General features: G+C 53.8%; 1 protein-coding gene across 2 annotated transcripts in view; it reads right to left on the bottom strand.

Moving 5' to 3' along the window:
* The window catches only part of SMOC2 (SPARC related modular calcium binding 2), a 162,768-nt gene that overhangs the window by 7,911 nt on the left and 140,299 nt on the right, over nucleotides 1-14,558 (bottom strand). For both annotated transcript variants that reach the window (XM_043457456.1, XM_043457457.1), the window contains exon 10: nucleotides 1,443-1,542. In XM_043457456.1, the coding sequence (XP_043313391.1) occupies nucleotides 1,443-1,542 (100 nt within the window). The remainder of the gene's footprint in view (nucleotides 1-1,442; nucleotides 1,543-14,558) is intronic.

Here is a 14,558-nt window from a genome sequence, read left to right as displayed (position 1 = left end):
CGCTCCTGGGCAGGCCGTTGATGTCACAGGTAAACTAAAAGGTAAAAACTAACGTGTGTCCTAAAGTGGTAACCAGACATCCTACCCTGGATTGAAAAAGAAAGCTTGGTATTTTAAGATATAAGTTAAAAACTCCTCCAGAAGTTCTGCGTTCAAGGCTGATCGTGGAAACCCTGATCTTATGTCGTGGTTTCTTACTAAGTGGAAGATGCCGGCAGGCGCTCAGGGAGGCCCTGGTCCTGCTTCCTCAGCCAGCTGTCAATCTCTGTGTTGCTATGAGCATCAAGAGTGAGCCAAACACCAGACGTTCCTGGGTATTAGGGCTTTCTGAGACTGTTGACTGTTTCTCAAACTTTCAGAGGACCTTCTAGGATGGAAATTCACTTACTGTTTTCAACTGTAGTCTTACAGAGAAGAGTAATCTTTCTGAGAATATAAGATGTCAATTTGAACTTTGGGTGGTTTTGTACAGTTTAACTTTCTACTGGATTCATAGCCCTGCCCTTTATTCTTCCCCATTCTGACTCTTAAGTAGAGACAGAGAGAGAGACCCAGAGGGGGGGCTTTGAGTCAAGGGGACCAGAAATCTTAGATCAGCTAGAAGAGATGGAATAATCAAGGTTTGGGGAGGAAGGCCAGTGATCTAAGAAAATACAGACAGTGAGGTTCCCAATCAGAAAACGTGCTTTGAGATAAAGAGACTGATGATCGCTAATTAACAGGGGAGAGCCAGTGCTTGAGACACCACGTCCATTAAACCCTGGATATGACCCTCCTGTGGGCGGACAGTCACCCACAGACACAGGTCAGCTTCGGGGACTCGACCATGTCTCAGGAAGCGGAGCTCAAAGCCTCAGCCCCAGAACCAAGTGCATCTGCCAGGCGCTCAGGGCAAGCCCCCCGAGGTTCAGAGATCAGACTCTGAGCAGAGATAACGCAATTAACACCCCTGAATCGCAGCCCCGGAAAGGGTTGAGAGGGCGAATGTTACATCATATATATTTTACTAAAGAAATCCTATTTCGAGAATTTTAAATCAAACAATTTAATGGGATGTATTTATAAAATCCAGTCACTGGCTCTGAAACACCATTCTGAAGCAGGGAGCCCCCTTGGCCGGGTTCTCCCAGGCCCCCGTCTCCCCCGGCCAGCGTCAGCGCCCTCCGCCTGATGGAACCTGGGGAAGCCCCAGGGCCTCGGCCTGGTCCCACGCCAGCAACATCCTCACAGGACTGATCGCATCACAGGAAAACCTGCCCAGCAAACCTCCTCCAGGCAAGGACCTCACGCTTGGGGAGGGGTCTCCTCCGCTCCGGGCTCTGCTGTGCCCGCTAAGCTGACCCCCGAGACTCCAGTGGCTGGACCCTGCCTTCCAGCTTCTGAGAGCCCCAGACCACCAGGCTCCGTCCTAGCCCCCTGCTCCAAGGTCAAGGGCAACCCACCTGCCAGGGGAGGAGGGGTCGGAGACCGCGTGGACCATGTCCGTGGACAGCGCGTCCAGCACACTCGTCAGAAACTCGTTCTTTTTGGCACCAGGACAACCTGAGAAAAAAGAGAAAAAAAACAAGTACAGACATCTGTTCACATTTCCCAGAACTCACAGAGTACAGCAGACTTCCCTGTGATGGAAAGAAGGGCTGGTTTAGGACTCAGAGGTCTGGGGGTCAGGCACCTTATATCAGTGAGTTCGTTGGAACACCTGCAAGTACGCTGCTGCCCACACATGTTGATTTTAAACTCCAGCTTCTGAAAACTACAGTCTCTAAGATTTCTTGAATTATTTCACAACACCAAGAGATGGGCATTACCATCTCACTGGCCCCCAAAGCGGCAGTCCCTGGCAGGTGGCATCACTGCCCCCGTTAGGTAGGAAGCCCCGAGGCTGGGAAACCCAGGCTCACAGGGCTGGGGCAGGACTCGCTGGCATCCGGTCGGATGAACCTGAGACAGAAGCTGGCTCATGGCCCTCGAGTGATTCTGCAGAGGAGTTCACCTGAAGCTTAACATTCCACAATGCTCTTCACCTCCGAGAGGTCACTGAACGGTCCCCAAGCCCCCTCCACCCTCAGCGTTTTGGGATGAAGAGATGCAGCTGGGCACGTCTTTCCTGGGCTCTGAGAAGCAGGAGGAAGCCTCTGACTGGACTGGACAGCAGCGCTGAGTGTGGCAGCCAAGTCACTCGAGACCCGCCTGTTTACACAGTCGGAGAGCTCGGGGTTTCACAAACCTCCTTTTGACACTTGAGTTTTTGTTATTATTATTCAAGCACATGTTAATTGCCTGTATCAGGAATCCATTTACGCTGGTTTCCACTTCGTTAAATACACATATCAGAAAACAGATGCGAATCCCAAAGGGTCGGGGGAGGGTGAAAAAAGAGCTGTGTTGTTCCCCTACGAATACAATTAGCAAAGGAGATTGTGATCTACAGGGGAAACCCCCAGGGAGACCGTTACTTTTCAAGGAAAAAATAAAATATCACATTAACCACTCCCTGGGGAGGGAGCAGCAGACCTGCGGCTGCAAGCGTGTCTGGGACGGTCATCTGATGCAGTGGTCATTGCCCACTCCAGGACGGGCAGCGCCCCTTGTCACAGCCGGTCTGGGACGGTCATCTGACGAGGTCATCGTCCGCTCCAGGGCAGGCAGCGCCCTCGGCACAGCGCGTCTGGGATGGTCATGTGGACGTGGTGGTCATCGCCCGCTTCAGGGCAGGGTAGCACCCCTCAGCACAGCTCTGGGCTCCCCCAGAGCAGCCTGTCGACTGCCGAGAGGACAGAGGGCAGCAAGCAGGCCTGAGGGTGCTGAGCTTCAGGCCGGCGCTCTGCCGGACAGGCTGGTTCCCACCTGGGTAGGGCAGGGGTGCCCCAGAGGGTGTGCACCGCCCACCCCGGCCCAGCTGCGCCCCCGGGAATCCCCACACCCGCTGGCATCCGGACACCAGAGACGAACGTGGGCCAGTGTCTGGGGAAAGCCGAACCGAGGGCACCGCTCGGGCCTGGACGGCTGTAAGGATGAGTGATCCCGGCCTTTTGTGTGGTGAGTATGACTTCAGTGGGGATCAACCCCGGTTACCTTTGCTGCCAATTTAATCATATCCCCCAAATGAGGTAAAGGTTTTTAATCAGAAAATGAGATATATTCATCATGATACACAAGACTAATCGCATCTAAAAGATTTAGAAAGCTTTAACGCACAGAACAGTTAACATTGAAAGTTTAATCTACTTCTAAACCAAGAAATATTAAGTCAGTGCTGCTATTAGCATTTTTTTTTTACCATGGTGTAAATTACAGACTTTAAAGTGCAGGTATCTTCCTGCTAAGGATTATATTGTGCAGTTGAGAGGTCACGTCAGTCCAACAAAAGAATACCTTTCATTTTTATTTGCAAAGACACTAAACTTCACCTGAGTAAAGAAAAGGACAAGATGGTTTAGGCGCCAAGAAATGGAGCTACTGCTCCCGAGACGATTCCCGCCCACGCTGCGTGGACGTGGACACGCGCTTTAGTGTGAACAGCTAAGAATCGCACACGCAACGCCAACCTGCGACGGACGCCCCGACGACAGCGCTGTGCTTCCTCCACAAGCTGTGCTCAGACCCAGGCGGAGGCCTGGGACTCAGGGGTGAGCAACCCTAAGATCCAGCAGACCCCGGTGCACGGGTCCACGTCCTCCCCTGACGGGGAGACAGATGCCGGGCGACCTCACACTCAGAGACCTGCGGCTGCTGGTTTCAAGGAGAGCTCCTCATGAAACAGAAACAGCTGCACCAACTCTGAATATGTGTGTGAACAAATAGGGCCGGGGCAGCACCCACTGTGGTCAGCATGCTGGGAAAATAGTCCCCACACAGAGGATGAGATGGCTGGATGGCATCGTCGACTCAATCGACGTGAGTTTGAGCGAACTCCGGGAAACGGTGAAGGACAGGGAAGCCTCACGTGGTGCAGTCCATGGGGTCGCACAGAGTCAGACACGACTTAGCAACTGGACAACAATGATAACACGTCAGGGCCAGGAGGTCCCAAAGGCTGGTAGACCAAGGGTGGAGGGGGGCGAGGACCACAGGCTTCACCTCCTGCCTGCACCTCAGCCCCCAGCTTTCCCCAGCTCTCCTGGGAGGACGCCTCCTCCTGGGAACACAGGAGTCCTGCGCCTGCTCATCCTCCACGACGTTTGTAAAAATGAGCAAAAATTCGAAGGAAAAATGCAGAGCACGCATGATTAAGAAGTGGCTTCTGGTTATATGAGAAGTGACAGCGGTACCAGGAACTGGACTGGGCCTCCCGAGGAGCCTCAGAGCTGGGGGACGAAGGGAGCCGGGCCCCCGGCTGTCGGGTTTCCCAGGAAGCACAGAGCGTCCCTAGCCTCCCTCATGCTCGCCCCCTCGGGCCGCGGGCTGCAGCGACCACCACAGAGCTCCACGTCCTGCCTGCAGACCACGCGTTGTGGCCAGCAGCCTCCGAGCCCTGGGCCCAGCTCAGCGGGTCGCTCACCTGGGGACAGCAGGTGCCCACTCGAGGGGGCCCGGCCTCCCCCACAGCAGCTCACCTCCATTCCCTCTGCCTGTAGGGCCTGGCATGGCCCCCAGTGCCCGTAAACCTCATGCTGGGGAAACGGCGGCCGGCAGGCTCCGTGACGGGACCCAGAGTCACCGCGTATTTGTGTCCACCCGCAGGCTCACTCCCTGCTGGACGTGGAGCAGGCCCAGAGGGCTCGGGTCGGGGCGGCTCAGGGCAGGGACAACCCCGCACCAGGACCTTCCACGGAGACCTGACCGCCCGTTAAAGAGACACTCGTGGAGGGGGGAGCCAGACGGCCCCTCTCCAAGTTGGAAGCAGAAGGGCTGCAACCATTTATTTATACATCTAAGGCAAAACCCAGCATCCTGCTTGGCTTGGAAATGCTCAGTTGATTTCATTTATCTGTGAAATCCAAGGAAAATACTTGGCATCCTGTCAGAGTCCTGTGCAGACACTCGGGTTATAATCCTGGCCTGACCTGCGTGAGCGGGTGTCCACATCCCAGCCTCAGTCCCCGGGCCCAGCGAGCTCCTCGGCAGTGAGCCGGTGGCTGCTGCCCCCCAGACACAGGCTCTGTGTGGCCCCAGGAACCTGGTTCATAGCTGATGCCTTAAAAACTATTTCACTTGTTAACTCCTGAAATGAATGCGTTCTGCCCTGTCTATGAGACATCTTTATTTTTAAAAATAGACGTTTTTGGTGTAGAAATCACTGACTTCAGCAACTTGACTGTTTCATCTTTTCCCTTTTTCTTGCAAACACAGATGGAAACATTTTCGGGGCTGAGACCTCGACCACGTTGGGAAACTCCACTCCACGTGGTAACTGGCATCTGCTACTCTCCCGTCACCCAGCACACTCAGGATCGCCCTCGAGAGGAAAGCCAACACCGAGACAGGGAAGGCAGACTGGCCATGTCCTCATTGGATGGTGTTGTACATAGTACACAGTGTTGGACCGTGTCAGCCAACACCATGCCTAACCGAGGTCCACGCGTTGCCCAGCAGGTGAGGTCTAGGGGCTGCGGGTCAGGGGAAGCGGGGCTGAGGGTCCACGGCTGACCGGGTGACAAGATGCGGTGAAGGGTCAGGGGACAGTGAGAGACATCAACCGGGCTTTAAAGCATCTGGCACTGAGTGGGCTTAAAAACTTCATCTGGCGGGTTTATTATTTCAAATGTCTGTGAAACTAACATAGGTGAGAAATAACGTGAAATGGAAATAAGAAACCGTTCTCTGATTTTTGGATCCCTCTGAGGAGCTGTGTGTGCACCTGCACGCGTGTTCATCCCACTGTAATTATCTGCTTCCCTGTTCACAGTTTTAACTCCTCAAGTTTTGGAAGTCTGCCTTCTCCCAAACTTTTAAGAATTTATCACACAAATTTTCAGGGAAGCCTAGTTTTGTGCAATTTCCCAGAGTGACATGAACACATTTGACCTGCAGGGTGTGGGTCAGAAGCGAGAGCTGCCATCTGCTGCCTCCAAAGGTTGTGAGAAACTGGAATTAAGTTGCACCTGTTCCTCTAGAAACGTGAGGACAAACACTGATAACTGTCTCTGAGCGGATTAAACCCACTCTTGCCTGAAGACTAACACAATCTACAAATTGCTAACCTACGTGAATTTTCAGTTCAGTTCAGTTCAGTCTCTCAGTCGTGTCTGACTCTTGGCGACCCCATGGACTACAGCACGCCAGGCCTCCCTGTCCATCACCAACTCCCGGAGTCTGCTCAAACCCATGTCCATCGAGTCAGTGATGCCATCCAGCCATCTCATCCTCTGTCGTCCCCTTCTCCTCCCACCTTCAGTCTGCAGATTTTAAATCCCTTAATTTCATGTATGATATTTTGGACCACATAAAAGCAGCTGAGTGGTTCATAATTTCTTTCTCAATTACCTTTGCCTGAAAGTGAACGCAAACACAGGATGAATCATGCTATTCTTTTTTCCTGTGTGTTACTGGCAGGCGGGGGGAGCTGCAACGAGCTCCCTGCACAAACCTCGTGTCCCGGAGCTGGAACATCACCTCCATCCCTGTGTGCAGAGGAAGTGGGTTTGTTCCCTGGAGGGAGACTCCTCCTGCAGATGGGCAGGAGAAAGCGAGGCATAGGATCAGACCATCCTCGGTGGGTCAGTCATAGAGGTGGGAGATAGGATGGTGGGACACTGGTCCTTACAGTTTAACCCACAGCAGAGATGTGAAGGAGAGAAGGGGAGGTCTGCAGACTCTGGCACTGTGTGGAGGCCCTGAGACTCGGGACTCGGCCGGGAGACAGTCTGCAGCCAGGAATGTGAGGGACCGGGCTCTCCGCTCTGCAGGCTCCGACAGTCTGTGAGGTCTGCCCTGACCTCCACCCACCCTCGAGTCCACAGGCCTGCACTTCCACTCGGCCAGAATGCCAGGCTCCTTCCTAGTCCAGGCTCTCCTCAGCTAGACGCGGAGCTGGCGTGCTATTTCCCAAGAACTGACGTGCCCAAAACATGTACAACAAGCCCATCTCAGGCCTTGGGGTCCCGGCATCCCACCTGGGGCCCCAGGGTCCAGAAGGGGTCCCAGCACCTGGAGTTCCTGAAACTTTACTGACCCCACTTCCCACCCCCACACTCCCACCTCAGGACCACCTGCCTTAATTTAATAAGTGCCTTGTTCTTAATTTTTAACTTTGTATGCAGTTCAAATGTTAAAGACATTAAACAGAGGTAATCAGAAAAGTTTCTTAAAGCATGCTTAAAACATACCTCTGGCTAATAAAAAAGTACAGAAAACGTATCTTTATAGACATCCCCACCAGCTGGGAATTGAGTGTCACGGTCGACATGACGGTGTTCGGACGTCCCTGGTGGTCCAGGGGTTAGGAGGCTGCCTGTCAGTGCGGGGGCCTCGGGCTCCACCCCCGGTCCAGGGGGGTCAGTCTGCTGCAGAGCGACCGAGCCTGTGCGCTGCAATCACTGAGGCTGTGAGCCTGGCACCCGCGCTTGGCAGCCTGAGACGCCGCCGCGGTGAGAACTCAGCACCGCAACCAGAGAGGGGCCCCTGCTCGCCACAGCGCGAGAAGGCTAGGGGACAGCGACAGAGCCCGAGCACAGCCGAAAATGAACAACAACAGGATTTACAAAAAAAGAAGATGACTGGGGGGCACCAGGAGGCCCCGCGCTGCAGGAGAGACACACTCAGGACGCCTCCGCATACGTGTTTGGGCTTTCCTGGCGGCTCAGGGGTCAAGAATCCACCTGCAATGTGGGAGACCTGGGTTCAATTCCTGGGTTGGGAAGGTCCCCTGGGGGAGGGCCTGACAACCCACTCCAGGATTCTTGCCTGGAGAATCCCATGGACAGAGGAGCCTGGTGGGCTACGGTCCATGAGGTCGCAAAGAGTGGGACACGACTGAGCGACTGAGCGTGCGCGCGCACACATGTTCATACTTTAGGACACCAATGCGGGACACAGTGAGTTCACTCTCACAAAAGGCCCTAAAGGAAAAGCACAAATATTTCCAACCTTAAGACTAAAAGCAAAAAAAATCACTACTCCTGTGTATTAGCTCTAGCTTTTCATCTTTTCTAATATTCACTTATTTTATATATTTATTTTCATAGGTTCTACAAGCTTTTTTTATTCTAAACAAAGAGGATTTTAGGATTGAGGCTGTGCTTTGATTACTTAACATTCAATAATGCACTGGTGAGCATCAGATCTTGGCTGAAGCCCACGCCTAAGGGACCCCGGGAGTTGTTCTCCTGGAGACGTGGTCAGAGGAAGTCGGGCTCGGAGAGGCCTCCTCCCGGTGCTCTCATGCCTGAGGCTCCTTGGCTGGACGTGCCGCACTCGGACCTTCAGTTTTAGTTCTCCTTTGGGTGGGTTGTCTGAGCCCAGCATGTGCGCCAGGAATTGGCACTATCTGATATGTTCAGTGGGATATGTACTCGAGAGACGGTGGGTGTCCCGCAACCCCTACACTTCTCAAGGACAACAGCACGTCCTCAAACATCTGTGTGGTAACTGTTAGCCACACCTTCTGTGAGAAGCGCTGCTTTTACCCTCAAGGAGCTTATAAAATAAAGCGCTGGTGACGAGAGAGGAGGTCTGACAGTGACAGAAGTAGGAATCTGCTTACGGGAGGCACAGGCTCTCCTCGACTCCCACGCTGGGGACTGTCCCCAGGGAGCTAAGAAACAGGAGCATCTGAGGACACACGTCCCCGTGATAACGAGGTGTCCTGACCTGCAGGTGCTGTTCCCAGGATGAGGGTCACCAGTGATGGTTCCCGATCCATGGGCTTCATCTTCCCCTCCCTGTCTCCTCAGACTTTGCCTGGCTCTTCTCCTGAGCACAAGGTCTGGAATGATCCCTGACCGTGAAATGGGTACATGAAGCATTTTTTAAAACCACAGAGGAGGAGTCAGCAGTGACTGTCTTCTCTCAAAGCCTGGCACACTGGCCCTTCTTCCCATCCTTGTTCCAGCACCAGACGTGACGTGAGGCTGTGTGGGCACCTCCCCCCCAGTCAACTCGACGAGACCGACCACGGGGCCAGGGCGGGGAGAGAGCATGTCCTTCCCAGAGAGGGGGCTCCCGAGGAGGTGTGGCCGGGCCCACGTGGTGCCAGCCACCCCCTGGAGGGGCTCCGACCGCCAGGGTCAGCTCAGCGCCCCAGCGTGTGTCAGAGAACCGAGGTCACCGTGCCCGGGAATCGCGTGTGTCTATTTACGACTCAGCAGGGAGCGGTGATGCTGGGTACAGAAGCATCGCTTCCCGCTTTTGGACACACGCCTTTCTTTACGCACGGCCCGCTCTCCACCGGTGGACCCAGCAGTGCAGGCAGGTATTGCTGAGAGCATTTCTGAACTGTTCCCTGAGACAACGGCCGCCTTCCTGCGGGGGCTGAGCCAGGGCTGGAAGGACAGCTGCTGACTGGGAAGTGTTCTCGGGCTGGGAACGCAGCAACAGGGACAAGGTTCTTACTGCAGCCCCAGGGATGACAGCCACGTGCCTGGCGGACACGCACATGGCACCACCCAGAGGGGCACCTGCCCCAGACCCGCAGGATCTAAGGCGACATCCCGTGAATGAGGAATGGCGGATGGAATCTCGGCTACATAAGCAGACCAAAGCCCGGCTAATCCAGGCGACCCAGGGGTGCAGGGAGGTCTCTGCCCCTGGAGCTCGGCATGAAACACCAGTGGACGCAGCACCCCTCACCCCGCAGCCCAGCATCCACCCAGAGGAAGGAGCGAGCGGGCAGCCTGGGCCCAGCGACCCGCAGGCCAGGAGGCTTGGGCTGGGCCTGGGCGTCCAGACACAGGCCTCCCCTCCAGGGGAGAAAGCTTCCTTCCCAGCCTCCCGGTTCATCTCCCTTCGATGCCTTTCTCTACAGCTCAGCCCTCTCACACCCTTTACGAGGAACTGAAGAAAGGGCCAGGCTAGACAGCCAGGTAGACAGCCTGTGTGTTCACACCACAAACCCGTAAAAAGCCCTTCATCTCCGTCATAAAAAATAAGCCTCTGCTCTACGACGTGCTTGTAAATTACACTTTAAAGCACCCATGACCTTGATTGGATTTCAAGTGAGGTTGCCTTTTGCTACACTTTTAAGACATTAAGAGTGAGCCAGTGTTTTCGTAGCCATCCCAGAGAGTTCAGTCAAAGGCGATTTCTGCCACCTCCCTAAATGCCAATCCGTGCCTGGGTCCCTGCAGCAGAGACGGAGCCTGGGCTTGGAGGTCCGCATCCTGCCCTTCACGTCTGCAGAGGCTCTGCACCTGCCCTGGCTTCCCTCCCTTCCTTCTGCCGGGTCAGACCCCTCATCACAGCAAAGCCTGCTGAAGAGGAGGAGCAGGAGGGGAGGGGGGAGGGGAGACAGGAGAGGAGAGGGGAGATGAGGCAGGGGAGGAGAAAGCGAGGGACAGGGCCACACGCACAGAGTGTGGGAGAACCCCAGCACGCAACAACAGTAACCGCAAAACGACGTGATGGTCCACAATGCAGACGAGGAAACAGGAGGTGAAGGGCACGGCCAAGGATGCCCAGTGACCCACCAGCCAGTCCCTGGGCCCCCTGGGTTTTAATCAAATGCATGAGGCGATCACCTCCTCGGAGACCCAACATGGAAGCACAGCTTTTTTGAGGTGACAGAGTGGGGCTGCGTGCGGCCTGGGATGGGGGAGTGGGCTGCAGCCGCCCCCGCTCACAGTCCCAGCCCCACCCCTGCACCAGGCAGCAAATGGAAAAGGGACCTGTGCCATCTCCGCACCCTTGTGATTCGGGGGAAATGTAACCCAGGCATGAGGGATAAGAGGTAGACATCACCCCACCTCCGGGGAAGCGCCCTCCTCAGCCACCATGCCAGTCACAGGCCTGCAGACTCTCTGCTCCACCGAGGCGGAAAGTGGACGCCTCCAGGAATCTGCTCGAACGTCTGCATCTCAGGACCAAGCCAAGTCCCAGTTTTAATCAGTTTCAATGCAAAGGCTAGCATGAACCTTCACAGATAACACAGTAAGAAAAGCTGCCTCGATGATTTTTCTAAACATTCTTCCCTACAGAATGGAAGCAGTTATGTCCTTGGCAGAATTTGGGCAAGTCACCAAAGGCTGGGTCTTGCAGAAGCAGAAGGTCGGGTCAGACTTTGGAAGTGACTCAAGCAACTTGTCTTGGGTTTTGTTTTGTTTTTTTCCCTCTATGTCCAGACCTGCCACTCAGAGCCAAAAATGGAGAATTCGGTCGACAATTTGATGAATGAGACAAGAAACTATGGCTGAATCTAAACAAAGAAAACTCTATACTGAAAGTGTCCACTTCTGAAACCTTTCTAGGGTGAGGGTGCCAAGCCCTCTGGACCCCACGGTCGGCATGCCAGGTCCACCCGGGTCCAGCTCAGAGTACACATGCACGAACAAAAACACACGAGAGTCATTTTCTCCTTTAAAGAAAAAAGTTTGCTTCTTCCTTGTATCACTTCAACTCTTTGCCTGAATTTCAAATTCTTCTCTTTGTTTGAGTCACAAATAGCCTGACTGATAACAAGACAACATTCTGGACTTCAGAGCTGTTTTGAGGTTAGTGACTAAACATTACAGACCCCACATGATTTGCTGCCCGATCCTGCACTGTCTTCCTGGCGTCCCGTCCGCCAGGATGGGGCGGGCTGGGGCTCAGGACCACGCTGACCGCAACCGTCCCTCCGATGGAGATTCGCCACTTTCCTCACCAGCCCTGCAGCTCCAACACTGACCTCTGCTTCACTCTCTGTGCTCAGGGCCCCCACGCCCACCGCAGCCCTCTAAAACCTCAAGTCTGCCCAGGACCCTCCACGCAAGAATCCTCAGCCTTCCTCCAAGCACCTGACAACAACTAAGAAAGACTGTAACCGCAAATTAAAGCTGCTTGAGCACCACTGCCACAAGAGACGCTTTAAAAACATGCTTCATCCACGTCTGACTCAGTGACCGGCACCATTTGAAACTGTGGCCCCAACAACGCGGGGTCTCCTGGCTTGACGGCGTGATGAAGCTGGGTCTAGGGAGTGAACATAGAGTCCAGAGAGGACTGCACTTACGAACTTGCATTTCCATCAGAAAATGTGTAATAATGTCCTTCACAGGAGCATCGTTTCTCTTGGGACTAAAGCCTGCACTCCCCTAGGCATCCATCTGGACCGTCCCAGAGGGGCCAGTGGGCTTGGTCGGCGGAAGCTGGTGGAGCTGGAAGTCCCTGTCTGGGCGGCGGGGGGCAGGGGCGGACCAGCAGGGGCTGCCCTGAAGCTCCGCCTCAGCGAGCAGAGCGGGCAAGACAGTCTGGGTTTGTGCTGCTGCGTCAGGCCAGCGGGTCACGTATCACATGCCAGAGGGTCCTGGCGGAGGCAGAGCCCCAGCGAGGGCTGCATCCTCGGGTCAGCACGTCCTCAGGGGCCCGGGGCTCAGTGCCAAATGTCCACTCCATGGAGCAGTGCTCCCACATCCAAACGCTTGGACTTACTCTTGCATACCTCCTGGAACAATTTGTAGCAAAAGCCCTGGGCATTTCTCACCAAAAGCTGTCTTTGAACCTGTGAACACTCCATGTGGAAGAGTCCTGCTTTCAAAGCTGCCTTAAAACAGATGAAGTCACACCTTTACTTGTGTTAGTCACTCAGTCGTGTTCGACTCTTTGCGACCCCATGGACTGCAGCCCACCAGGCTCCTCCAAAAACAGTGTGGGGGTGCAGCAGGGGTGGGGGGTTAACACAAAACACTAATGAAGATAGAGAATGAAGGTTTACAAAATGAAAGGCTGGCATGGGGGCTGGAAGCCCCTCGAGCACCAAGGCACCCCTGAAAGGCGTCCGGGGACGCAGCGGGCTGCAGGGCTCTGGACTCTGGACCCCCGCCCTGCACAGTACTCCAGCCTGCCGGGGCCATGTCCAGTGCCCGTCAGCTCTGCCTGGGAGGAAGCCCCTTTGAATGACCCCCGCCACCGCTGAGAGCCTGGACACTGTCGGAAGAGCTGGGTCACATCCTTCATGGAGGCTCAGCACCGCCTGTGTTGTGGGAGACAGCTCTGCAGTCTGGAATGTAGACCCTCCCCATCGGAGCCCGCTGGGTGCTACCTCCTTGGTCCCCACAGGAACAAAATAAATAAATGAATAAACAAAAAGCAACCCCCAGAGATAGAGACAGACTGGGAAAGTGGAAGGAAAGGTGGGAGGGAGGAACAGGGAAAGGAATCCTCTGTGTGGTGACCGGTGGGAAAACAAGGGCGTGGAGATGAAGTAGAAACACAGTGTTGTACATGCGGGTTCAGTTCAGCTGCTCAGTCGTGTCTGACTCTTTGCGACCCCATGAACCGCAGCGTGCCAGGCCTCCCTGTCCATCACCAACTCCCAGAGTCCACCCAAACCCATGTCCATCGAGTCCGTGATGCCATCCAACCATCTCATCCTCTCTCGTCCCCTTCTCCTCCTGCCCCCAATCCCTCCCAGCATCAGGGTCTTTTCCAATGAGCCAGCTCTTCACATCAGGTGGCCAAAGTATTGGAGCTTCAGCATCAGTCCTTCTAATGAACACCCAGGACTGATCTCTTTTAGGATGGACTGATTGGATCTCCTTGTAGTCCAAGGGACTCTCAAGAGTCTTCTCCAATATCACAGTTCAAAAGCATTAATCCTTCAGCACTCAGCTTTCTTTATAGTCCAACTCTCACATCCACACATGACTACTGGAAAAACCATAGCCTTGACTAGATGGACCTTTGTTGACAAAGTAATGTCTCTGCTTTTTAATATGCTGTCTAGGTTGGTCATAACTTTGCATCCAAAGAGCAAGCGTCTTTTAATTTCTGCAATCACCATCTGCAGTGATCTGCAGTGATTGTGGAGTCCAAAAAAATAAAGTCAGCCACTGTTTCCACTGTTTCCCCATCTATTTGCCATGAAGTGATGAGACCAGATGCCATGATCTTGGTTTTCTGAAGGCTGAGCTTTAAGGCAACTTTTTCCACTCTCCTCTTCCACTTTCATCAAAAGGCTTTTTAGTTCTTCTTCACTTTCTGCCATAAGGGTGGTGTCATCTGCGTATCTGAGGTTATTGATATTTCTCCCGGCAATCTTCATTCCAGCTTGTGCTTCCTCCAGACCAGCATTTCTCATGATGTACTCTGCATATAAGTTAAATAAGCCGGGTGACAATATACACGCTTGACATACTCCTTTTCCTATTTGGAACCAGTCTGTTGTTCCATGTCCAGTTCTAACTGCTGCTTCCTGACCTGCACACAGGTTTCTCAAGAGGCAGGTCAGGTGGTCTGGTATTCCCATCCCCTTCAGAATTTTCCACAGTTTATTGTGATCCACACAGTCAAAGGCTTTGACATAGTCAATTAAGCAGAAATAGATGTTTTTCTGGAACTTTCTTGCTTTTTCGATGATCCAGCGGATGTTGGCAATTTGATCTCTGGTTCCTCTGCCATTTCTAAAACCAGCCTGAACATCTGGAAGTTCACAGTTCATGTATTGCTGAAGCCTGGCTTGGAGAATTTTTAGCATTACTTTACTA

The sequence above is a fragment of the Cervus canadensis genome, chromosome 33 (genome assembly GCF_019320065.1).
Source record: "Cervus canadensis isolate Bull #8, Minnesota chromosome 33, ASM1932006v1, whole genome shotgun sequence".
NCBI lineage: Eukaryota > Metazoa > Chordata > Mammalia > Artiodactyla > Cervidae > Cervus > Cervus canadensis.
The sequence above is the reverse complement of the archived record's forward strand: the minus strand, read 5'-3'. Positions and strand labels throughout refer to the sequence as shown.